This window comes from Tupaia chinensis, unplaced genomic scaffold (genome assembly GCF_000334495.1).
Source record: "Tupaia chinensis unplaced genomic scaffold, TupChi_1.0 Scaffold000037_5, whole genome shotgun sequence".
NCBI classification, from domain to species: Eukaryota; Metazoa; Chordata; class Mammalia; order Scandentia; family Tupaiidae; genus Tupaia; species Tupaia belangeri.
This window is the reverse complement of record NW_006159488.1, coordinates 162,041-187,992: the sequence shown is the minus strand read 5'-3', so window position 1 is coordinate 187,992 and position 25,952 is coordinate 162,041. Positions and strand designations below refer to the sequence as shown.

Genomic DNA, 25,952 nt, shown 5'->3' with positions numbered 1-25,952 from the left:
ATGCAGGGTGCATGTTCCCATGTGCCCAAGATCTGGGCTAGCTAAGAATAGAAATGCATTGTGGCATAAGAATCCTGTTGGGGATATCTGTTTCTCTGTCTCTCTCTCATGGGAGAAATAAATAAATCTATGAATGAATGATGAATGAATGAATAAATAAGTAAATAGCTAGCTCTGAGCAGTTCATCACTCAAACCCAGCTCTTTTCCCTACTTGCAGGATGAGTGATTTGCCTCAGGCCACACTTACCATAGTTGATGAAAGGACTTTGAGCTACTATAGGTAGAAGAGAGATGGAAGAGTTAGCCTACAGGACAGTATGGAATCATGACAAAGAAAGGAAAGGGAAAGTAAGTTCCCTTCTCTCCTCATGGTTCATTTCTAAAATGGTTAAGAATTAGGGCACCTCCTTGCTATATTTCTAGCAATATTAACCTGTCTTCCAAGATGCTTAACTTTATTCCCTAAAGTTAGCTTGGCAAATCAGTAGCAAAATTTTACTGGACTCTAGATCTTCAGCAATTCTTTCCCACTTAAAATGATGACTTTGAAGCAAGACTAGACAGTTAAGTTCATGGAAGATATAGCAGGAACTGACTTATAGGTAAATAAAATAAGGAATCTTTCTATAATGACTATTTGCTTTCCTTTCAGTTCTGGTTTGAAACACAATTACGATAGTAGTTTAGGTAAACAAGAAGTGGAAAGTTTCACAACAATTAAATGGGGAAGAAAATAATAACTCTGCAACATCATTCCAGAAAAGACAGGTCAAAGAAATGGAGCAGAAAAAGAGAGTAAGAAAAAGCAGGAAAAAAAGGAAGAAAAGGGAAAAGGAGAAAGAATAATCCCACTACAAAGAGGGTTAGTAATGGATGCCTGTTTTAATCCTCTGTTCATTTTGGTCCTAGGGAAAAAGAGAAAGAAAAAAAAAGGTCTCCTCATTGCAGTAGTCATCATAAACCACCACAAATTGATATGGGTAATTAGGCCACAAACATTTTTTTTTCCTCTTCAAATTGAAAGCATATGAAGAGGGGTGCCCTAAGAGGAAAAACATGTAAGTGAATATGGAGTCTTTAAATTCAGAGCCTGAAAGCATTATCAATGCTCCTTTGTCCATACAGTGCTCCAGACTGCAGCAAAAAGAAACGTGATATTCAGGAAATTATTTTAAAAATAAAAAGATTTTCCAGTAATCTGAAGTTTTAACTTCGAATGTATTTTAAAATACTAAGAAAACAAAATTACAAAAATTATAGCAGTTTGTAACTGATCTTTTTAGGGGAAGGAATGCTTTGAAGGTAAGTGAAAAAGGAGCAGAGAGAGAAACTAAAACCTAGATTGTGCAGGTGCATTTTCCCCCCCAGACGTTTGTAAATGTAGGTGACTGTATAATGAGTAAACTAATTTTCCCATTTGAGAGTGGGAGTTCAATTAGTTGTGATGTTTCTTAATAATTAATATATAAGCTTAAACTTAAATGCAAGTTTTTGGGAATCTGTGGTGCATGGGCAACACGTTGCTCCAGAAAAGCCAGATTCCACAGGGCAACCGTGGCTGGAATCCCCAGTACGGTCAGCCTGAAATGTGCCAGGCACCCCTGTGAGTGCCCAAGATCCAATGGGCAGGAGGACTGGAAGGAGGGAATCATGGTGCCACTATGCTCTGTGGAGGTTGCTCATCTCTCTCCTCACACACATTTGTGCACTACCATGAATTTTTCATACTGCATTTTGGGATTGCATAAAGTGAAAAACAACATTTTTATACCAAGCCATGTGAAGTAATAAAGTAATATATCTTATGTTGACATAGTTTCTAATCTTATGTTTTCTTGGAAATGTTTAGGTAGCATGAGAAAGGTGAGAGATAGCAGGCAAACACCTTACCCTTCCATCTATAAAGTGCATTACCGTTTACAAAATTCTTTCCCTTTCAACAGCTCATTTCTTGCCTTAAATAATGAAGCATTTCAAATCAATGTCAAGATACAGGAACAGGATAGTAAAAATTAGGTAGCTCTCATATTGCTGCATTAATGTCAGATTAATAAAATGTTCACTGTTTCCAAATATATACTTTTGCTTTTATATTTTTAAATACATATTTGAAATCAGGTATGTCTACAGTCCTTTAACAAAAGAATGGAAATCAATATGATCTTTGAAAACCAGAGTGTGTTTTGGAGAAAGCAATTAGTGTTCTGCTCATCAACTCATTCCTGATCCAGACCCAGACACAACTATGAAATTCAGATCCAATGTCGTCTATAAGGCTGCTTTGGGGCTGTTAATGGTACAGACCTTCTGAATAAGTGTATCTTTTTTCTTGAACCACAACAAACAGTATCAGAAGGATGTACTGTAGAAGCCCCCAACTGCTCAAGCAGGGCTATCTATGGGACTTGGACTTGCACTGGATGGTGGGGATAGCTGCACCTTCATGCTGAGGCTCTGAGGCTTTCATTAGTGATGCTCATCAAACTACCAGTGACATTGGTCCAAACATCACCACAGTAGGGCTGGCTGAAGAATAAATTCAAGATGCTGGATGTTCTCAACCAGGGTTCCCAAATAACTGAGGCTAGAAATTTTGACAGCTGGGATCTATGGGGCCAAGCATGTTGGTTAGTTAGTTTCATAGTCCAAAACATCACACATCCATTCCCCAAATTATTCATTGCTCCCTGTTCTGAGCTGGCTTTTATCCTCCCAAAGTTTGTATGTTGAAGTCCTAACCCTCAGTACCTCAGAATGTGACTATTTTTGGAGATGCAGGTCTTTGAAAGAAAGAAAAATAAAAATATATATATTTATATGTGTGTGTGTGTGTGTGTGTGTGTGTGTGTGTGTGTGTGTGTGTGTTAGTTTAATGAGAGAAAAACAAGCACCTTCAACAGGGCATCATGCCACAGTCCTTTCCTAGTCTTCCTGAACTGCCAGGAATACAGGCACTCATGTGTGCACCTAGCATGTACAGGTCGACCTAGGAACTAAATTCCCATCTTCCATATGGGCTCCAGCATTGCAGAGCACTGCAATGCCTCTGTGTCACTGCAGGTGGGCCTGGGGATGGGGTCTTAAAAGGGGGTAATTAAGTTAAAATGAAGTCATTAGGGTCAGGTCCTAATCCATTGCGTCCTTGTAAGAAAAGGAGATTAGGACACAGACATGCAGAGAGAAGACATGTGAGGGTACAGGAAGGAAAGATGACCATCAATAAGCCAAGGAGGCCTTGGAACCAACCCTGCTGACAACTTGATCTCAGTCTTCCAGTCTCTCATATTTTAAGAAAATAAATTTCTGTTATTTTTGTAACAGCCTTAGCAAACTAGTATGCCTGCCCACCCTTGTCCCACATCATTAAGGAGGGAATGAGTTTGTTGCTGTAGCTCCTGTCTAAAATTACAATTTGAACAACACTTTTCTGTTACCTGCACAGAAAATTCAAATTACAATTAATACTAACAGGCACGTACATGTAACAAGATTCATTCTTTTCATAAAACTAAACCAAAATAATAATAATAGTAGAAGTCCCCAGTTTTCTTCATTTTTTCCTTCTTTTTTTTTTTTTTTTTTTTACCTTGTGGTAACACTTTAAGGTAATTTCTTCTGACATTCAGTTCTCGTAGAGATTTCAGTTGACCTATCTGCTGGGGCAAGGCTGTGATCTCATTGCAGCTGACATCCTATATCAAAAGCAAAGAGAGAAATAATAAACACTTTTCCAGGAAATCAAGCATTCCATGTGAAGTCTCCTTGAATATTTGGACAACAACACAAGCACACTTTTCTACTGGTCTCCATGTCTCTAGCAAGGAAGGGCTCAGCACAGAAAAGAAAAATAAAGTTCAAAGTTTAAATACCCTTGGAAGAGAGAAAGAGAAAGACTTTTGGAACATGTAGGAGGTGCTTTGTAAGCCTCTGGCCTGCCAATCTCACATGCTCCTATTTAATTCAATGCTCACAACAAACCCAGGAGGAAATATGACTAGGCTAATATTTACAGATCAGAAAAATCAGGTTCACAAAAGTTTAGCCAGTTGTCCAAGGTATACAGTGCTGGAATTAATACTAGGAACAAATTACCAGCCCAATGTGAAGCTACTGTCCCACAGTGCTCTACATAAAAGGAAGATCACAATGCATCATATCTTACTAATGCTCACGTTTTACACTGAAAATCCGTGACCACTGATGCACCGTTTGGATGCATTATGTATTTAAAATGGAGTTCTTACCATATGGCTATAAACCTTGCAGCTGATCACCTATCCAAACACTTCACAAGCAAGACTGATAAGTATGTGTATTTTATCCCCTTTGATTTAGATGGTGAAAACTCTATTAAATTCCTGATTAGAATCAGTTGACACGTGGGAACTGCACGTCATGATGTTTACAATCTTATACATCTTCACTGTCTCCCCTAATCCCAGTCTTCCTCTTGGCTTGGGTCATGGTGCTCTGATTTCTACTCTCCTACCCACTACTGCTCCTTTATCCCCTACTACTCCTTTGGTCTTTAGCAGCAGTATCTCTCAGCTGGACACCGTAATGGTGTCCTGACTGATTTCAGGTCATCAGTCTCCTCAGATTTAACCTTCACAGAGCTATTGGGGTGAAAATTTCATTTTGTTGCTCACCAGCTTAACTTGCAGGGGTTCCTCAGAAGTGATAGGATAAAGTTCAAGCTTGACAGCAAGGCCCAGTATCTGTGATGAAGTCCATCTCTTTTCAAGCACCATTTCTCTGACGGTCCTGCCTCCCATCCTACACTCAAGCCATGGTATCGCTGTTTGTAGGTCTTGGTGTATGCAAAGATGTCTGACAGTCTTAAAACCTGTTCAGGTTTTTCCCCTCCACAATAGGCTGGTCCATGATCCTGATCTCTTATCCCAACTATTTATCTTTTAAAGATTTAATTAAAATCTCAGTCTCTTCTTTGAATCCTTTCAAGAGGCTCCCCTCTTCCCATTCTGATCCAACACCCAGGGAGATGGACTACTTTATCCTTTTAGGTCCTATAGAGACCATGGTTGCCTTCCCCTTCAAGCCTGTGAGCTCCTAGAGTTGGAAGAACCATTTTTACTTACTCTGTCCACCTAATGCCTAGAGTGCCCAGTATAAAGTAAGAGATGAATAAATGCTGAATGAAACTGCTGAAATCCATTTATGTAGGCTCTCCACAAGATCGTAGCTCCCTCTGCCTCATGGCTAGGACTCCAGGATGTGCCCACATAAACACCTAAATCCCATGTAGGTCCTACTTGGTATCATAGAGTCAAAAATACATGTGGGGTCTAAATGATCTCAGTGAGGTCAAGTCCTTAAATACCCCACTTCACAGATTTAAAAAAGTGTGGAACATATATAATACAGAATACTGCTCAGCCATAAGAAAAAAGAAAATGAGACCCTGGCATTTGATAGAAAGTGTACAAATATGAAGATTTATTGCTAAGTGAAGCAAGCAAGACTGTGAAAGAGAGGCAGTGCATGTCTCCACTCAATACATACCGAATCCAGCGCTCTATGGCAGACACTGAATGACTGGAAGGTATAAAAGCATTGGGAGCAATGGTGATGCTGGAGATAGTGCAGGAGGTGGGTAGGAAATGGGAGAGGGTGAGAGGGAGGGGGCCAAGGAGAAGAAGAAAGAAACAAAACATTTAAGGGACTGAAAAAAAAAAGAAATTTGTTGATTATAGTGTATATGGTAATGTCTTCGACTAGACCGACATGCAGTGTATTCATGATGGGAAAATCCATTTGGTCTGCTGTAATGACACATGGGGATTGAATGCAAAAATAAATCAATAATAATTTTTTTGGATCCCACTTCACTACTGAACCTGCAAAAAAATGCCACCACTTTCATCTTAGAAGGCAGCAAATTCTTCCTGCATAAATGTTTCACTTTCATTCTGATGAGACAAATTCATTACTGACTGATCCCCTGAAAACCCTGGACTCCACATTAGATCAGGACTGTACATAGGTGGCTCTCTCTAACCTTATCTCATGTGAAAGTCCTCAGGCAACAGGCCAAACTGTCATGGTCACGGGAGTGCTCAATGGATAGGACCCGATGAAGAGGAACGACATTGCACCAGGACACTGCACTCTACACAGGCTGAGTGTGCACATGTATTCATGGTCCTATGAACAGCACTATCCTGAACTCAGCCGACTGCGGGGTGGGGGGATCCCAGTTATGGACACTAGGAGTTCAGAAGCGTCACCTAATGCTGCTGATGCTGCATGGTTCCTGGCCTAGGAAAGCCATGCACCGCACCGTTGTAAGAAAAACAAAAAACAAAAGTCCTCAAGCACATCTGCAGAGATTAAAAAAAAATCTAAAGAAGTAGTTACAGAATTAGGAGGTCCAGAGATATGTTCCATCACTCTCAGCCTCTTGCTGAGTCAGTAAATTACTCTTCCTGTCGGAATATTTCCCCGTACAAGAGAGACTTGACTAGTGAAACGCCATCTTTTCCCAATTACAGTGGACCCTTGATCAGTCACAGAAGTCAACAACCAAATCTTTTCAATGAAAGCTTTGTCTTAGCTTTAATGAATTTACATATAAGTAAGAAGGATTGGGCCTTTCAATTTGTAAAGAGCCGTGACACAAAGAGGACTCAGGTAAGCCCTAGAAATACACAGAGCAGTGTTCTATTGAGTTCAAGAGGAGGCAGTCACTGGTGATGCTGAGGGGTGGAAGGTGGTGTGGAGAAGAATTAGAGGGAATTATTTTCCATCTCTAGAGAGAAGTTATATTACTAACACCTAAAATGGATGTAAGTCATTTGAACGACAGCACAAGAAATATCCTTTCACAGATCACAGATTTTCTATGTGATATGGACAATTCTCAGAACTTCTAAAGACATAAGTTTTTTTGGTTTGTTTTTGATTTTTAATCTTTCTCTTATAAAGTAAGGAGCAGGGAGAGGGAAGCAAAAGATAACTGATCTACTTAGGCAACACATTTATAGCATTACATTTCCTGAGATGAAATTCTGCTTTCTACCATCCTACAGAGTGAAGTATACATCTGACATATCCACCTTCAGATTTACTGATCATTCCTGAACTAGTCATGAAATCAAGATATGTCATTTCCCTAAACATGAAGTAATATTTTCCAACACATATGACTAACATAAGGGTTTTATCAAAGAAAATCAATTCCCCCCCAGTTATATTTAAACACTTACTGGTGGCAAAAGAGTTGCCTAATTTACTTTAAAAAACAAATTTCACATAAAAATAAAAACAAGTTTTTCCTTCTGCTTACAGGACGAGACTTCTGTAGATAATTAGAAACATAGATTCCAACTGTCCACTCATGATTTGAAGGGTATATGGTGAAGGTCGAATTATTCTTCTAGTATTCTGTGTTGTAATACTTACTTCCTGTCTTGACAGAATAATGAGAGAAATGCCCATGCAGATCTAGCACATAAGCAAGAAGAAGACTTTTCACTATTCTATGAGGGTATTTCAAAAAGTTTGAATAGGGGCGGGAACCAGTAGATAGCGTAATGGCTATGTTGCTGGACTCCCACGTAGTCGACCGCGGTTTGCGTCCCGGACCCGGTGGCTTAAAGCTCACGTCAGGCACGTGTGTGTGCATGTGTGCCCAAGATCCCGAGAGGAGAATGGAGGAGAAGGGATTGCGGTGTGACCATCCCCGCTGGGGGGTGATTTCTCGCTTTCTGTCTCTCTGTCTCTCTCTGTCTGTCTGGCGAGCACATGCGCCCTATAGCGAAAAATCTCTCCAAAAAAAAAAAAAGTTTGAATAGGGGCCAGCAGGTAACATGGTGATTAAGGTTCTGGACTGCCATATGGCCAATAGTGGTTCTAGTTTTGAGTCCGATGCCTTGAAAATCATGCTGGCATGTGTGCGTGCCCAAAATCCCAGGAAGAGAATGGAGGAGAAGGGTTAGGCCCAGCCGTTCTCTCTAGCGGGTGATTTCTCACTTTCCCTCTCACTCTTTCTGGCTCTGGTAAGCGTATATGCCCTATGGCAATAACTTAAAAAAAAAGAAGTTTGGATAAATGGAATTAACATACCAGTTTATTTTGGTGGAAAATAAATTTAATCCATGCATAGTTGCTTTCGTCATAAGGATTCTCTGTGAACCATTTGAAGACCCCTCATATAAATGTTATAGAAAATAATTCAAAACACTATTTCCCAAAAGTCACTGAAACTTGTCTAATTTTATAGAGGTTATGAATTTCATCACAAAAATAAAATCCCTTGGGTAATTATATCTTAATTAGCTGGGAGATGAGAAAAAATGAGATAATAGTCTAGGTGTTTGGGGATAAGATGTTTCAATTTTGAGAATATATAAACACAATTCCTAGAATGGCCCTGTTCTGTCCAAATTTAGCATAAGATAAGGTAAAGATCTTTTTCTGGAGTTATTTAATGAAAATAAGATTAAGAAAAATAAATAATGCTAATGTCTCATATTTCTGCAATTAGTGAAAATTAACCAGGTTATACAATCAAGATTCAGTTACTTCTGAATCCTTTCTGAATTTTCTATTAGCTTTATGCTGTGTGTTAGAGAAGAATTATTCGAAGCTTCAGTAAAATCAAATGACCATATATTTAGAGTTACAGTATTCCAAACAAACAGGTAGATCAAAGAATCATCCTGAGCTATTACAGTAAATATTACTTTTTTGATATAGAAATAATTATAAATACTTGAGCTTAAGTTTTTTATGCACCAGCCAATCCAACTTTGATAAAGAACAAAATATGACTTAAAATACACTTATTTTCCACTAGTTTAATCATCCCCAAAATATGACTTAAAATACACTTATTTTCCATTTGTTTAATCATCATGTTTTTTTCTTTTTTTAAAATTTATTTAATTTTATTTATTCATTCATTTATTTTAATTTGACTAGAGAGAGACAGACTCATACACACATACACACACACAGAGAGAGGGGGGGGGGGGGTAAAGTGAGAAAGCAAGCCACCAGGTCCAGGACTTGCACCGTGATCGACCATGTGGGAGTGTCCAGTGCCTTAATCACCATGCCACCTGCTGGTCCCCTAATTATCATGTTTTTTTTAAGTTTAAAAAAGTCCACTTTGATAATTAAGATTGCGACTTTCAGGGTCGGATAGTGGCACAACAGCAATGCAACACTCTGAGGCTGACCCAGATGGGAAGTTTCCTGGTTCGTGTCCAGAGACCTCCCTGAATACACTGGGCACAAATGTGTCCAAGATCTGAGACTGGCAGAGGCTGGAGGTGGGTAACAATGGCAAAACTACATTGGGGTGTTTGTCACTCTCTCTCTTACTTGCTTATAGAAGAAAGAAGTTTTTTTCAAAAAGCGTTTTCATCACAATAAAGTAAATCTCTATAAGTATTAAATGCTCATAGAGAATTAACACATTTTTATCACTAAGTATTAATTGCTAATTTACCTTCATAATGCAAAAACTGACAAGGATTTAAAATATCAAAATAAGTTTAGGACTTACTTAGGTAGATAATGGTAATTTTCAAAAACATTATTATAAAAAAAAGACTAAAAGCTTTTTTTTTTTTGGAAAAGAATGAGGTATAATGAGTAATAAAAACCAGCATAAATACTGTAAATACCATGTCAAAATGATCTTAGAGAAGTATTCTGGGGACACCAGGCAATACTGTGGAAATGCAAGTGTTACACTCAAAAATGAACTCACTCTGACTCTCAGGTTTTCAGAAAAAAATGAAACTATGGTTTAAGTCGTTTTAAATAAATTTAGCTCTTTACTTAATTGAAGGAAAGGCCAGTGTTTAGACAGGAAATGCAAGCCATTATCATGAAACCCCCCTAATGTAACCATGCCCTTTTGTGGAAATGGCTTTTGTATGATTCACTGAGTAACTTTACTTAAATGTCTTACCCTCTCTGTGCCTATATTAAAAAAGTGAGGTGAAAATTAAATCAGTCTGTTTTCTTCCAACATCAGAAAAATCCACTTACTACGTCAGAAATCATGAAAAGACTTTGGCTGAGGCACACTTAACTATCTTAGTAACGTCAATTTTGATTTTTTAGCTATATATATATATATGTATGTATATGGCTGTACGTATATAAAAACTCACTGCCCATGGTCGAAACTTTTTTAAAAGCAAAACCAATATATTTATTTAAACTTGAAACTTTCCCAAGCAACCTCCAGTATGATAAATTATCACCTCTCTACACTAATGTTTCTTTCCAGCATAAAATCTACTTCATGCCCCTCCAAGTCCCACAGACACACACTACACGGCTGCTCTGTGTAAGACAGGCCTGAACAACAGAGAGCCTTGAACAAGTCCCGGGTTTCCAATGGTCCCACAGGGGACGAAGCATCTCCAGAGACCATGAATGGGTGAACAATTACGCCGGACACAAGAATTTAGGTCTCCAGTACACCTTTTTCAGACTGGAATGCCATGTATAAAAATAATGAAGAAGGGATTTTCTTCAGAAATTGCTAAATATATCATGTGTCTGTAATCCATCTTTGAATTCAAAATCTCTATATAACTAAACATTTCATGAAGAAAGAATAAAAACAGCATGTAGGGACCAGCAGTTAACATAATGGCTACGTAACTGGACTCCCACGTAATAGACCGCGGTTGCATCCCGGACCCGGTGGCTTAAAACTCACGCCGGACGCCCAAAAAAAATAATAAAATTAAATAAAATAAATAAATAAATTAAAAAACAGCATGTCCTGTTAAATCTAGGAAATGCACCTTCCAATAACTGATCAGTTATTACTTAAACTAGGCCTTGTGACATTTTTGGTTACAAAAGCAGTTTTCCCCATCAGTGAGACTTTCTCCTTTCACATACAATAGGAGCTAGAAGACCTGATTTTTTTTTTCGGGGGGGTGGGGGTTGATTGATATAGGGCGTGTGCGCTCTCCAGAAAGACAGACAAACAGAGACAGAAAGCAAGAAATCATTCCTCAGCAGGGATGCCTAAGCCACAATCCCTTCTCCTCCAGTCTTCCCTCGGAATCTTGGGCATGCACACACACGTGCCTGGCGTGAATTTAAGCCACTGGGTCTGGTTCTCGAACCATGGTCGACTACATGGCAGTCCAGTGACATAGCCATTACACCAACGGTTGGTCCCGAAGACCTGATTTTTACACACTGTATGAGACAGGGAAAAAAAAAAATTGGAAAAAAAAAAGATACACTATCCTTTGATGCCAACATGTCACCATGCACAAAAAAAAACAATGAGAAAACTCCAAGAACTGAAAAATGCCTCCCTAGAGGCTCTCAATTCTGTATTCCAACTTAGTATGTTTGTCTTTGCAGATGTCTGTGTAATAGGCTGATGTGGCATTTATACAGCACCTTCTACCAAATATACCACATCCTTCCAACATGACTTCACAGTAGAAGAACAACCAGAAATAAGTTACAAGATTTTACTGAAAAAAAAAAAGAGGTTTAATTAAATGCGAGAGAAGTCTATAGGCGTCATGTCTGTTGTTTCTACAGTACCAAAATCTTTCACAGAGGTTGCCCGTTTAGACTACATCCATTTTTTAAAAGTGTATTTCTTTCATCAGAGAGAGAGAGAGAGGCAGTACTCGCAACAGGGTCTTGATACTACAATTCACCCCAGTCTCAGCCAGCCATGGATCATGGGCACACGTGCCTGCTGTGCTCAGGGAGGCCTCCAGATATGAACCTGGAACCCTTCCAGTAGGCCAGCCTCATAGACGTCACATTTTATTGCTGTACTTCTGTCCAGCTACACCCTTTTATTGTAACTTTCTCCCATTCACATTCAGCTGTTCATAACCTGCAACAACTTTAATGGGAAAAATCACTGGAAGGTGAATCAGGGCACTCTGGTGGAAAAAAAAAAAAAAATCACAGTCCCTCAGATGCGGTAGCAGTGGCTCAGTGTGGTAAGAAATTTGATCAGACAAACCTGATTTTGACGCCAGCTACCTCACTTCCTAGCCTCATGACTTTGGATAAATAACTCTAACACCAAAGCTTGTCTGTCAAATGAGAACAGGATGCCTACTTTGCCGAGTTATTTTCAAGATGATGTGAAATAACATGTCATATACATAGTGGATTACCTAGAAAACAGTGAGTTATTTTCTAGATTATATGAAATAACATGTCACGTATCTAGCAGAGTATCTAGTCTACAGTAGGTGCTCAGTAAATGCTAGTGTCTTCTCTCTTCCCCAGAAAGCACACAGATAGGCTTGCAAAGCAACATATTACACATGAGGGAACTTCAAAAAGTTAAAGAGAAAAATAAAATTCAAGTACAAGTTTAATGTGGTGCAAAAGACTTTGAAATTCATGCATAGATTTTCATCAATATGCATTTTCCATGAACATTTTTAAAGACCCCCTCATATAGCTATAGCTGTGAGGCAACAGAGGGTACATGCAGAGTGACCAAAGAAGTCAGAAAGTTCTAGAGCAGTCCCATCAGAAATGACCCGAAGAGGCATTCTCCATAGAGCAAAGACTCCGTAAATTCTATACCTACAAGGTGGAAATAACCTGGCCATGCTTGTTGAGTCTAGAAAAGGGCATCTCAGTGACGTTTCTTAGTGACTTCTTCATGAAAGAAAGAACAACTGCCTTTTGACATTCTCCACACAGTCTCAAGTGGCTAGACAAGCAGATGACTGAATGGGGATACTTTTAAGATGCCTAGAAAACTGTGATATATTTTTAAAGGTAATATATTTTCCAACTTCAGCTTCTTTCAAAAATTAGAAAGCAGGGAACCAGCAGTTAGCGTAATGGCTATGTTGCTGGACTCCCACGTAGTCGACCGCGGTTCGTGTCCCGGACCCGGTGGCTTAAAATTCACGCCGGGCACGTGTGCGAGCGTGCCCAAGATCCCGAGAGGAGAATGGAGGAGAAGGGATTGCGGCGTGACCATCCCCCCTGGGGGGTGATTTCTCGCTTTCTGTCTCTATGTCTCTCTCTGTCTGTCTGGCGAGCGCACGCGCCCTATAGCAAAAACCTCTCCAAAAAAAAAAAATTAGAAAGCACACCTGCTTTCCTATAGATGACCACCAGGTTTTGGTTTCTTTAAGTGAATGTTGACTCTGGCATGTTCAACATACTTGGAGAAAAAGAGTTTAAAACTCAATTTTGGATACTCTGAGTCTGATGTAAATTTTTTTTTTAAATTTGGTTCCAAAAATACCTAACAAACAATGCTTAAAGCTTAATAAGTGCAGAGATGTTTATCAGCACCTTAGCTGGTGGCTTCGGGTATTCTAAGTCTTTGGGGAGCTCCCAAAATGTCAAACAAGCTGGTGACTGTGTCACTACACAAAATAGAAACTTCCCATTACAGTTCTAGAAATACTTAAGGCTCTCTAGGGAAATTTTTTGTTTTCCCAGTTGATAGCTAAAAATAAATTGACATGGTTACCTATGGTAACATTACTATTTTCAGCAAAAAGATATTAAAGTAAGTAAGAACACATGGAAAATATTCTTGTTTTAGTCTGTGGTCAGTTACTCCTGTAGTTTATAATAGCAACTTTTAAAATTTTCACCAACTTCATCAATAGGTGGTTTTTACAAGGATCTTGCTTGCTCAGACACACGGGGTATTCCAGGGGCAAGTGAACAGGCTATACAGCTGGGTGTCCGATAGGGTGGCCCCTAGACACATGTCACTGCTGAGTACCAGGACAGTGGCTGCCCCAGAGGGCTAAGCAGTGGCACAATGGTAAAATATGAGACTCTGCAAGGTTGACTCACATCAGGAGGTTCCCAGTTTGCATCTGGAGACTTCCCTGAGTATACCAGGCACGCCCGTGCCTGTGATCCAAGGAAGGCGGAAGCTGGATATGGACTGTGTGAAGACCCTATTGGGAGTCTATTTCTTGGTCTCTGTCTCTTTCTCTGTGTCTGTCTTTCTCACTTATGGAATACATAAATAAATAAACTTTTAAAATAAAGCAAAAGTATAAATGTGGCTGGTCTGATCTAAGATGTGTTATCAATGTAAAATACACTCTAGGGTCTGAAGACTAAATATAAAAAATATAAAATTATTTTAAACTTAAATTAAAGCATTAATTAACAATAACCATTAATAACAGTCGAAATAATTAATCATTTATATTAATAAATGTTTATCAATTTTAAATGATTGATTTTTATACCATATACCTGTTTTAGTGATGATATTTTGGCTATTTTGATTTGAATAAAATGTTATTAAAATTAATTTCACTTACTTCTTTTTACTCTTTTTTTAAAGAATGATTTTTTTTAAACTTTATTTACTTATTTATTTTAATTTGACCAGAGAGGGATAGAGTGAGAGAGAGAGAGAGGGAAAGTAAGAAAGCAAGCCACCAGGTCTGGGACTCGAACCGCAGTAGGCCATGTGGGAGTCCAGTGCCCTTAACCACCACACCACCTCCCAGTCCCGTTTTGTTTTTTTTTAAAAGGGAGATTTTTACTACAGGTCACATGTACTCACTGGAGAGACAGAGAGAGATAGAAAGCAAGAAATCACACCCCATGGGAGATGGCCATGCCACAATCCCTACTCCTCCATTCTCCTCTTGGTGTTTTGGGCATGAACATATATGCACCTCGCATGAGTTTCAAGCCTCCGGGTCTGGGACTCAAACTGCAGTCGACTCCAGCAACGTAAATACTTTGCCATCTGCTTGTCCCCCCTTTTTTTTTTTTTTTTTTTTTACTTTTTAAATGCAGTTACTAGGACATTTAAAAATCCACTTGTGGGACCTGCAGATGGCGTAATGGTTACGTTGCTGGACTCCCATACGCCTGACAGCAGTTTGAGTCCTGGATTTGGTGGCTTGAAACTTGCTCAGGGTGCATGTGCATGCATGCCCAAAATTCCAAGAGAGTGGAGGGGGAAGAGTTGTGGTGTGGCCATCCTCCCTAGAGGGTGACATTTTTTATTTCTATCACTCTGTTTCTCAGGCAAATGCATGCACCCTATAGCAAAACTCTCTCTAAAAAACAAACAAACATGGGACCATCAGTTAGCATAATGGCTATGTCACTGGACTCCCACATAGTCAACTGCAGTTTGTGTCCCGGACCCGGCTGCTTAAAACTCACACTGGGCGCATGTGCATGCGTGCCCAAGATCCCGAGAGAAGGGATTGCGGTGTGACCATCGCCCCTGGGGGGTGATTTCTCGCTTTCTGTCTCTCTCAGTCTGTCTGGCGAGTGCACGCGCCCTATAGCAAAAACCTCTCCAAAAACAAACAAACAAACAAACAAACAAACAAACAAAACCTCACTTGTTGCTTATATTATGTTTTCACTAGACAGTGCTGAGTGAGGGTGTTTCAGCTTAGGTTATAACTTGGCTACACCAGGGTGACCTTCCACATGTCACTCACTGACTCTCTGCCTGGGTTTCTTCATATGCATTAATAAGATGTTAAGAACTTGGACTAGATGCCTTGCACAATGCCAGCAGGCTCTAACATTCTAGAACTCGAGGATCCAATAGTTACTGCTGGTAGAGATAAGACACAGGGCAGGTGATGACACTGCTGGAACTCTCATGTGGTCTAGGCTAGTCGCTCATTGTTCCCCACATGCCAGACCTGTAGGTGATGAAGGGTATTAGAGGAGAGCCTGGCTACAGCGTGGGGTTGGCTCTAGGGCTGGGCCACCTGCTAACAGATGACCTGGCTGCCAGTACTAACAGCATGGTTGAGGGATGGCATGTGGTGTCACTCAAGCCCAGAGGTCAGTAGGACAGACAGATCAGTTGCCCAAATGTCCAGAATGCAGGCCTTGCCAGTGTGCCACCCATCTGCACAGCACCCAAGAAATGCGAAACAAAACAAAACCAAAACTACTTTTTGGCTTTGTGCATAACTGTCCGCATCTGGAGGCCACCAAGATGTCCTTCATTAAGTGAGTAGATTGATAAACTGATAATAGAATATTATCCAACACTAAAAAGATATAAGCTATCAAACCACGAGAGGACATGGAGGAAACTTACATGCATATTACTAAGTGAAAGAAGCCAATCTGAAAAAACTACACACTGACACTGAATGATTCCAACTATATGACATTTTGGAAAAGGCAAAACAATGGAGATGGTTGCCACAGCTGAGGAGGGAGGTAAGGGGGGATGAATAGGCAAGGCACAGAGGATTTTCAGGGCAGTGAAGCTACTCTGTCTATCTCACAGCGCTAGTTGTGAATGCGTCATTATACATTTGTCCAAACCATAACATTTACAATAGCAAGAGTGAACCTAATGTGAACTAGGGACTCTGGGTGATAACAATGTATCCATGTATCTTCACAGACTATAACAACTGTCCCACTCTTGTGGAGGATGTCGATGCTGGGGGAGGCTATGCATGCATAGGAGCAGGAGGTAACGGATCTACTGTCTGTACTTTGTACTCAATTTTGCTGTGAGCCTAAGACAGCTCTAAAAAAAGTCTATTTAAAAAAAAATTGTTATTCACATTTTATTTGCAAGACCTAGTCCAAATTGTAGTAACCACAGATTTCTTTTTTATCTTGCTAGAGGGCATGTGCACTTGTTAGAGATGGGGGAGGCAGTGAAAAAGCACCCCTTATAGGGGATAGTCAAAATGCAATCCCTTTTCCATCATTTCTCCTTTCAGGATTTTGGACACCCTTGCACATGTGCCCAGTGTGTTTTTCAAAAAGCCAGGTCCAGACCTCAAATTGCGTGGTTGGCCATGTGAGATCCAGTCATCTCGACAAGCACACTACTGGCTGGCCAGCAACCATGGATTTCATGGTTTATCAGATGCCTTAAAAGCATTAAAAAAAGAACCAGCAGTATATGGTTATCGATTTCATCCAAAGCACTTTTCTATACTTTGTTTCCTGGAACCAGTTTAAACACCTTCTGAATTACTTGAACTGCAAGAATTACTTGAACTGCAAGATAGAGTGCCCTTCTTAGCTTCCCCAACCAGGTAAAGCATCTGGGATTCTTCACAGTCTGCTCAACCATCTTTCAAAGCTCATTTTCCACCATTCAATATTAACCTCAGGAAACACCTACTGGGTGATTACCCATGTGCCAGTCACCTGGGACACAACAGGAAGTAAGACAATGCTCCCGTCTTTAAGCAGCTTTCGGGATGTGGGGGAGCTTGCACACAGAAAGCCAAATAAGAAGACAACTGTGATTCCATGGAAATTCAGTGGTGAGTATAGAGTTCTTGCCTTAGGAGAATCTAGCTCAGGCTTGGAAAATCTGGGAAAACTTTCTGGAGGAAATAGATCCAATTTGGCTAACAACTGATCAAGACAAGGAGACAAGGGAGGAAATAGCCCAAGAAGAGAGACTGATGTGTGCACAAGTGTAGAAGTCAGTATGAACAAGAGACATTCCCAAAGACTGGAACTTAGAGGGTGAAGGAACTAGTGTCCCAAGATGAATCTGGAGAGATGAGCAGGGGCCAGACCACGGAGGACCATGGAATGGCCTTCCGCAGCCTAAATATAAGGGAGTGGATAAGAGGATGGGTACCCTGCCCCACCCTACCTAGACTTCAGCAGGGTTAAACTGCTTCTCATTTCCCAGTTGTTCCATGGTCTGGGCCACATTGCTTTGTATAACTTGTCCCTCACCTTTGAATGTTTCCTTGTCTTTTCCTTCTTTTTCCCATTTAGGAAATCCCATACAGACTTATTCAAGGGCATCTCAAAGGTGTCTCCTCCTACAGAGTTTTCTCAACCCTAATATCGAATCAGCCAGTCCCTACATACTTCTTTTAGTAAAATTCTGGAGAGAAGAGATAGAGAATGCTTGCACAAAATAGTTTGTTTTTGTTTTTTTTCTAGAATCTCCCCTTTTAAAGTAGCAGTGAGGTCTAGATAACAAGTCTGCCTTGAGAATGGCAGACTGAGTAAGTAGGGGACGGCGCCTCTCACTTAGAAACCAAGGCTGAGAGATGCTACAGGATCTCTTAAATACCTGAGCCGGGAGGCCATTGATACTTGGGATCTGTGGGCAACTTCTGCCATTGCTTGGAGGAGAAAAAGCTGAGTGAGAAAATAAATTTCTGCCATGGCCCTTAATAACTTTTCTAAAATCTCAGAATCAGAGCACTCTGTTCTGTCTTCTGAGTGCCTTAACAGACCTGTGCATCCTGACGACTAACCCAACTTTTGGTGTGAGCTAGTTGTAATAGGTCACAGACCACTCTATCAAATAAGCCTTGGAAAGGACACTAAAGGCTTTATATAGTAATTATTCACTTCTCTATGTACTCAAGTCAAAAGCAATACATGTGACATGGGTGGTGTTCTTCTCCTAGCCAAAATCCCCTGCAGACATGAGTAAGCAATCATAGTACTCTGCCTTGGCCTCATTTCAGCCATCAATGTTCCAGACTGGAATCCATTTAAAAGTTGAGTACTGTATCCTTTTCATCATCTTAACACAGCAAACTCTGCGCTCATAAGGCTAGTGTGGAATAAAAGCTTGCTTGGAGAATAAGTTATGATGATTATGTTTCAATCTGATTACTCACTTCTGCTTCTTTATTCACCTGCTAGCTCAATGGAGGCCTAGAAAGGATTTATTCTTTCCCAATTTAGAAACAAGTAATTAAATTAGTAGTGAAAGCTCTAAAACTGCATCTCAGCCTCAGGCATATTTTTATAACCCATCTCTGTCCTTCTATAACTTGTTCTTTTTTAATCCCTGAGGACATGTCCACATTTTAAAGTTTCATCTATTTAGGGTAATGGTTTCTAAAATCTCAGAATCAGAGCACTCTGTTCTGTCTTTTGTTTTTATTACAAAGCATGGCCTACTAACTTATTTGCAAATTAATTTACCAGTTTAGCCACAAATTTTTTGTGGACTTATATGCACTCCGAAAAAAAAAAAGAAAAAAACCTAACTATAATAGGATAACCTATAAACCTCAGGAAGTGTAAATCCTGCAAACTACAGGAAACCTGTAAATTTCAGGAACTCTATCTGCCACAGCAAAGCCTACATTGCTCTTCTCCACACTTAATGTTTTTATCATAACATGTCCTCAACTCAAGCTCCTCCTTGTCCAACCTTTGCAAAATGTCTTTCGGGATACCTTGATAGGCTACAAAGAAGCAAACAAAGAAAAAAGCATCTTAAAAATCTGGAACATACCAACTCCATTAACTGTTTGAGCTGCCCTATCTCTTCAGGTAGTGATCCAAGTTTGTTGTTACTTGCGATTAAGACTTTGAGAGGCAGACCACACAGGCAGGCAGGCAGGGCGGACAGCTGATTTCGACTGCAAAGACAATACAACAAGAACACATGTAAACGGAAAGCCTACTTCATACTGTGCACGTTTTAACGTGAAAGGCAACCAGTGTTCTGAGAAGACATTTCACAAGTACATGAAGTCCAATATATTTCTGTCTATGTAATAAAATATAAGTATGGGGGGAAAAAAGTACATTTTAATAAAAGAAAAGCATGGGCAGATTTGAGGGAGACAACTTTTTCAACACAAGGGATGCCGTCAAGGCCCTGCAGAAGCTGAGCCCCTGGCCAGGCAGGAGGTAGGTAGATAACACGATGACATGTCCTGCACAACCAATAGCAACGGGAAGCTGGTGCCAACCGTTCTCCCCGACAATGTGCGCAGGAAACTCAGCTAGACCAGAGCAGCCAGCACACGAAGGCATCGTTTCATACATCTCAGAAGTGATGGGGATGAGAGTTGTGCTGCAATTCACAAAACCACTGGGCCGATTTCCAGCGTTTTGACTCAGCTTCCTTTTGTTAAAACTAAAACTGCTTACAGTTAAAGTCTGTTTTGGTATCTGCAAGAGAGCTAATTAAAAGAAAAAAAGTAAAGCCAGCCTTCTGCCAAACTAAAACTGAAGCCCGGAAGGGTTTAAGTTCCAGAATAGTCAACAAATTCTGAGTTGAAGTTTCAACTCTGGTCTGCGTGAAAAGGTTCTGTACGCAGAAGTCTTTGAACTTTCTATCATCAAGGCTGAGCTTTCCAATAGATGGAAAAATGCTGGATAAATGAAACCTATGAATCATCCATATTTATACGTCAGCCATTTACTTCAACCTTCTCCCCCAAAACAAGTTCTTTTCCCAGCTCCCAAATAAGACAGATGGTTTCTGTTTCCCTTTCTTTCCCTTCCATTCTGATGGTGAAACCAATGACCTCAAGATGAAACTTCTGAAAATCTGCATGTCATGTTACTGCAACTATTTAAAACTTCCGTGTATATGTGTTCACATGCATGAAGCTTTGAAGGTTGTGTCCTGCATGCGTGTATTGATAGGCACACACATATCTGTGTATGCGGCAGAGGAAATGCAATGCTCCTGGCCCCAAAGTGCAGGGGTTAAGCACAATGCATCAGGACCTGGATCTGTTATGGACAACCGCAGTTCAAACCCTGGACCTAGTGACTTGAAAAATACACCTGGCACATGTGCGTGTGTGCTCTGAACCCTGAAGGGGTGGAGAAATGGAGGAAATAGGACTGCAGGATGACCATGCCCCACTGGGGCGGGGGGGGGGTGATTCCTCCCTCCTGCTCTCTCTCTTTCTGGAAAATGTTTTGAAGACTCCCTGTAGTTGTAAAAATTCATAGATATGTGTACTTATGATCTGTGCACTTTTCTGTGTACATGTTACTAAAAGTTTTACTTTCCCTCTCCCCTGTATAAAGAGGGCATTGCTACCTAATGGACTCAGAAACACCAGGTTCTATGCTGTGGGGGGACTCTTTCTAATCTGGGTACCACCCTATCAGCACCTTGAGGTCTCCCTTATCCAGGCATCCAAAGCCCAGGTAACTAGGTTTCAGCAAGCAAGATACAACCCTAATTGAAATGTGGCTGGACTGAATTGAGATGGACTGTGTGTGTAAATACATGCCAGATTTCAAAGACAGCACAAACTAAAAGAAATGTAACATCTCATTAATAGCCTTTGGTACCACTTACGTGTTGAAATAATATTCTAGAAATATCACGCTACGTAAAAGTATACTATTAAAATGAAGAAAAAAAAAAGATACAGCTGTATCTTGTCTCCATGATCAAGATTTATAAAGAAGTTATTTCCAGAAAGCGGCAGAGAAGAGCTTTCTCTAAGAAGGTGCAGCAGAGAGAGGGAGGAGATTGAGAGCACTCCAAGGGCCAGCTGGCTCTGAGGAAGATGGCTCGCCCTGGCACTCTCTCCATTCTCCGGGGTCAGTGGAGGGAGGGAATGAGGGCCACCAGCCTGACTGTCTTTCCTCATCCTTCCAGCTGCCCTTTTTCTGCCTGCAGAGGCACAGCGGGGCTCTTCTGGCTGAATGAGGGGTCTTTCCTGGTGCCCTGCTGGGAGGGCAAGCCTCCAAAAAGACTCCTTAGAATTCTACCCCTAGAAAAGAGTACCCTGTGTATTAAAAGATGGAAAAAAGGTAATTTGAAATGTAATATTTGATTATAAAATATTTAGTAATTTCATGGAGAGAGATGTAAATAAAAAGAAAACAATTCTGTTATTTTGTTACATTTGTTTTGGAAAATTGTATAGGAGGAAGAGAGATTACTATTTTCAGCAATTTCGACTCTCCTTGGTCGAATTTACATTTACAGGTTGAGCTCTTTCCTATGTTTATTCGCGTGGAAAATAAGTTAAACTGTTCTTAGTCTCACCACCTACATGCAGGCATCCAACTAGATCGGCAGATGGAGAATCCAAAGAGCCATTTATCATTTAAGCAATGTCCTCAAGCATCTGAGCGATGCAAAGAAGGCTCTGCTCATTCAGACACACGCGTATTTGCAATGACATGGGCTTATTCTTGCTGGAATTCTTCCAGAGTGGGTACTAGTTTAAAATAAAATAAAATGTAAGCTTTTAAAAGCCTTCGTGATCCCTCTGATGGGAATGAATGCTTTTTGCATTAAAAGCTGCTGATGGACTAGCCTATCTCTTCTGTATGCCCCATCCATTCCTCATGCACACTGTAGCTATTACTCATAGACTTAACGAAAGCACGAAGCCAAGAATTTAGTCATAATGCAGCATGCCACAGACCTGGGGCACAGTTCTTCTACTTCATCCATCTGTTCTCTCAGCCTTTATTTCATTATTTTATCACAGGATGTTCCTGCATTACTTGTAATTTCCCCAATAGAAAAAGGAAATACACATGCACACAAAAACCCATTAGCTCTCCAGCAAATATTTATAAAGGAGAGGAGAAACTACATTCCCTTTAATCCTCTACCCACTAAAGACCACATCAGCAGCCTTTGCTTTTTGAAACCACTCATCTGGCAGCAATTTTTCTCAAGCAAATAAGTGCCTTAGGCCGCAATCCACCATTCTACCCCCATTAGTTTCCTGCAGCAGCCTCTTTGCTATAAACAGGTCCTTTGCAGAAAGTAAGTTTAAAAATAAGGTTATATATAGCATCTGATAAAGTAATAGCCACCATGTATTTTCAATCTAGACAGTGAACCACATCTGAAAAGCAAAATTTAATTTTTATTTATTTATTTTATTCACTCATTATGAAAGAGTCAATTTGTAGGGAGAGAGGTTTTCCGATTTAGAAGCAGAAATTAAAGATTCAGACATGTAGCCTGAGCTTTCATGGTATCACCAAAGATGTACCTGCCCACGGACTCTTGCCATTGTTCCTACCAGGGTAGAGGACGAGGGCAGGGAGAAAAAGAGGAGAAAAGGAAAACAAGGGGGCTTTTCCACATCCATGGATATTGCAAATACTTCATCTTCCAACTTTTTCGGTTCAATGATTCTTTACTAGATGTTTCGTTTCTTCATCTCAGCATAAAGTAAGGCAGCTCAACACACTCTAAACATTGTTGACAGCCTAAATGTGCAGGATAAATTCCTCTTGGCTTCAAGTACCAGTATCCGTCACTTAATTCCTAAATTAAGGAATTCACAAACCAAAGCACTTCTTATGGTTTTACCTATAGGGAGTCTTTTCTTTTAAATTTTTAAATTTATTTATTTATTTGCTTTTTGAGAGAGAGATTTTTGCTATAGGGCATGTGCACTTGCTGGAGAGACAAGAGACCGAAAATGAGAAATCACCCTCTTGGGAGGATGACCACACTGCAATCCCTTCTCTTCCATTCTCCTCTCAGAATCTTGGGCATGCATGTGCCAGCGTAAGCTTTAAGCCACTAAGTCTATGATTCGAACCACAGTCAACTATGAGGGAGTCCAGCGATGTAACCGTTACGCCATCTGCTAGTCCCAAGAGACAGTCTTATTTTAATACATTTTGATGATGGTACTTATTAACTTCTGCACTGAAACCTAGCATTAGTAACTGACATTATTCATTATTGCTTTATCAAGTCTATTTCTGTTAAATTATAAAGACATGTTACATTCCTATATGTGATTACATTGTTCATTCTACTGCAATATACTTCTTTTTATTTTCTTAAGTGTATAGGTTCACAATAACATAACGTAAAACTCATTTTAAAAATAATTCATAGAGGGACCAGCAGATCGTGTAATGGTTACATTGCTGGGCTCCCATGGAGTCAACCATTGTTCGATTCCTAGACCCGGCAGCATAAAACTCATACTGGGGGAGTGTGCATGCCCAAGATCCAGAGAGGAGAATGGAGAAGGGATTGCAGAGTGGCCATCCTCCCTGAAGGGTGATTTTTTCACTTTCTATCTATCTTCCCAGCAAATGCACACGCTATATAGCAAAAATCTCTTTTAAAAATAATAATTTATAGAAAATTCTCTGTAACAGATTCAGCTATTCAGTTGGTAGCCTGATGTAGTAGAAAGATCATCAAGTATGAATCCAAAGGACCTGGTTTCAAACCATCCCTATGACTTTAGGAAAGACTTTTAATCTCCTTGATTTTATTGGCTAGAAAGCAGATAATGAGACCTACCCTAACATAAGATTATGCATGTAAGGGGCTTAGCCCAATGCTAAATCCACATATTAAGATTAAACCATATCCAACCACTAACATGGTAACAAGGTGACCAAAAACAGCATATGCATGCTTAATTTGGTTTTATTTAATACATTTATTTATTATGTTTAAATTATCATTACAAACGTACCAGTCACTTTTTAAATATGGTTTTAAGCCTGCAGGTGGCAGGTGGTTAAGGCACTGGATCCTACATGGCTGACTGCAAGGTTTGAATTCTAGACCCAGTAGCTTGAAAAACATACCGGGCACATGCAAATGCCTACCCAAAAATCCAGAGAGAAGAATGGAGAAGATGGGATTGTGGCATGGCTATCCCCCATGTTGGTAGGCAGGTACAGTGATTTCTTACTTTTCTCCTCTCTCTGTCTCTCTCCAGTAAGTGCATGTGCCCTAATGCAAAAGAAGAAAAGAAGAGAAAAATAGTTCACACTTCATTTGTCGACAACATATTAACAACAATGAACAAAGATGATAACTCTGAAACATGCTGAGGAGAACCAGGCTAGACTATAACACTACAATAACAGGCCAAGATAAACCCAGATAATCCAGTCTGTTTTAAGCATTATTAGAATAGATAACTGGATGAATGGCATTTTCCCTCGCATTTTCTTTAATTCCAAGATCCTATAGCTCCATTGGGAAAACATGAATGCCCAGGGATCATCTTTATTGACTACATGTTTTTAAAAAAAGAAACAGAAATAGTGATGTGAAATCATTCACTCTCTCAGACTATTCAAAACATGCCAAAGACCTAAATCAAAAGGGCCGCAGAGAAAGCTGGGCAGGTTTCACAATGTGGACATCCAGGTCACCCTATGTTGTGTCCCAGCCAGGGAAGAAGGGAACTAACAAGGGAACAGTATTTACTGTGATCGTTTAAATATTATGATCTGTGCTTAGCACCTGACCTACAGTAAACAGTAATAATTTAGTAATTTGACTTCGGTCAAGTGTCCTTTCCACAGGATATTTCACCTAATTTTGCTTTTATTTTTTTATGCAAACCCTGTTCACCTCTCCTTAAAACCAGAGTAACTTTTTTCTGTTTTGAATGTGACACCTGACTGCTAATTGTCTTCGTACCCACAGGGCAGTGAACAATATCTACAGAGACTGCTAATTGTCTTCGTACCCACAGGGCAGTGTTCAATATCCACAGAGAACCATTTCCCTTTTCCTGTTTGTTCCATTCTGAAAACTCCACCATGGCAAAATGTCTCACCCTCGCTTCCTCTAATGACTGAGTACTTCCCCTTCGTTGCCAGCCTTCCCCCTTCATCCCATCACTGTTATTTTTCTAAGACAAATTCCACAATAACGACAACAAAAACGTTGCTTATAATTGGCTGCTAATGTTTTGACTGAACTTTATTCAATACAGCTAAAATCAACTAGAAACTATCTTTATGGTCACTGTACAACTAAGAAATACTATCGTAAATGAATATTTAAAAATATTTAATTTAATTGAAAAAAAAAGAACAAAACATCAAATCTAGACGCTCAAGTGTAAACCTGACTTTGAAAGCAATTACGCTGACTACAACTTGAGCACGGCAATCATTTGAAAACTTAAAATGATTCAAAACTAGAAACAGAATCATCGTTTCGATTGATTCATGAAACAGTTCCAGAAAGCTAAACCCATCAGTCTCACATTTTACAAACATAAAGGCCATGTTTTGAGAAAGTAAAAGATTAACTTTAGAAGAGTTTTAAGAAAAGAAAGAAACAAAAAGGGAGCGTCTAAAGCAACTCAGAACTCAGGCAAATGTGTGTAGCAGCCATGGCAGCGCGCTTTGCCCCACGCATACCTGCACCATATTTGGGCTACTGCAACTGAACTGGGTTCCCACAGTAACAGCCTATCAGCCTCCTCTTGAGTATAAATAAACCATTGCTTAAAATATACC

General features: G+C 39.9%; 1 protein-coding gene and 1 long non-coding RNA gene across 4 annotated transcripts in view; one reads left to right on the top strand and one right to left on the bottom strand.

The window, feature by feature from the left end:
- LRCH1 (leucine rich repeats and calponin homology domain containing 1) overlaps positions 1–25,952 on the bottom strand; it is a 218,159-nt gene that overhangs the window by 72,530 nt on the left and 119,677 nt on the right. For both annotated transcript variants that reach the window (XM_006140643.3, XM_006140644.3), the window contains exons 3-4: positions 19,222–19,348; positions 3,589–3,694 (exon numbers count right to left, since the gene is read on the bottom strand). In XM_006140643.3, coding sequence (XP_006140705.1) covers positions 3,589–3,694; positions 19,222–19,348 — 233 coding nt within the window. The remainder of the gene's footprint in view (positions 1–3,588; positions 3,695–19,221; positions 19,349–25,952) is intronic.
- LOC102485805 (uncharacterized) overlaps positions 15,292–25,952 on the top strand; it is a 65,146-nt gene continuing 54,485 nt past the window's right edge. For both annotated transcript variants that reach the window (XR_333299.3, XR_333298.3), the window contains exons 1-2: positions 15,292–15,974; positions 16,381–16,452. This is a non-coding gene — a long non-coding RNA (uncharacterized LOC102485805). The remainder of the gene's footprint in view (positions 15,975–16,380; positions 16,453–25,952) is intronic.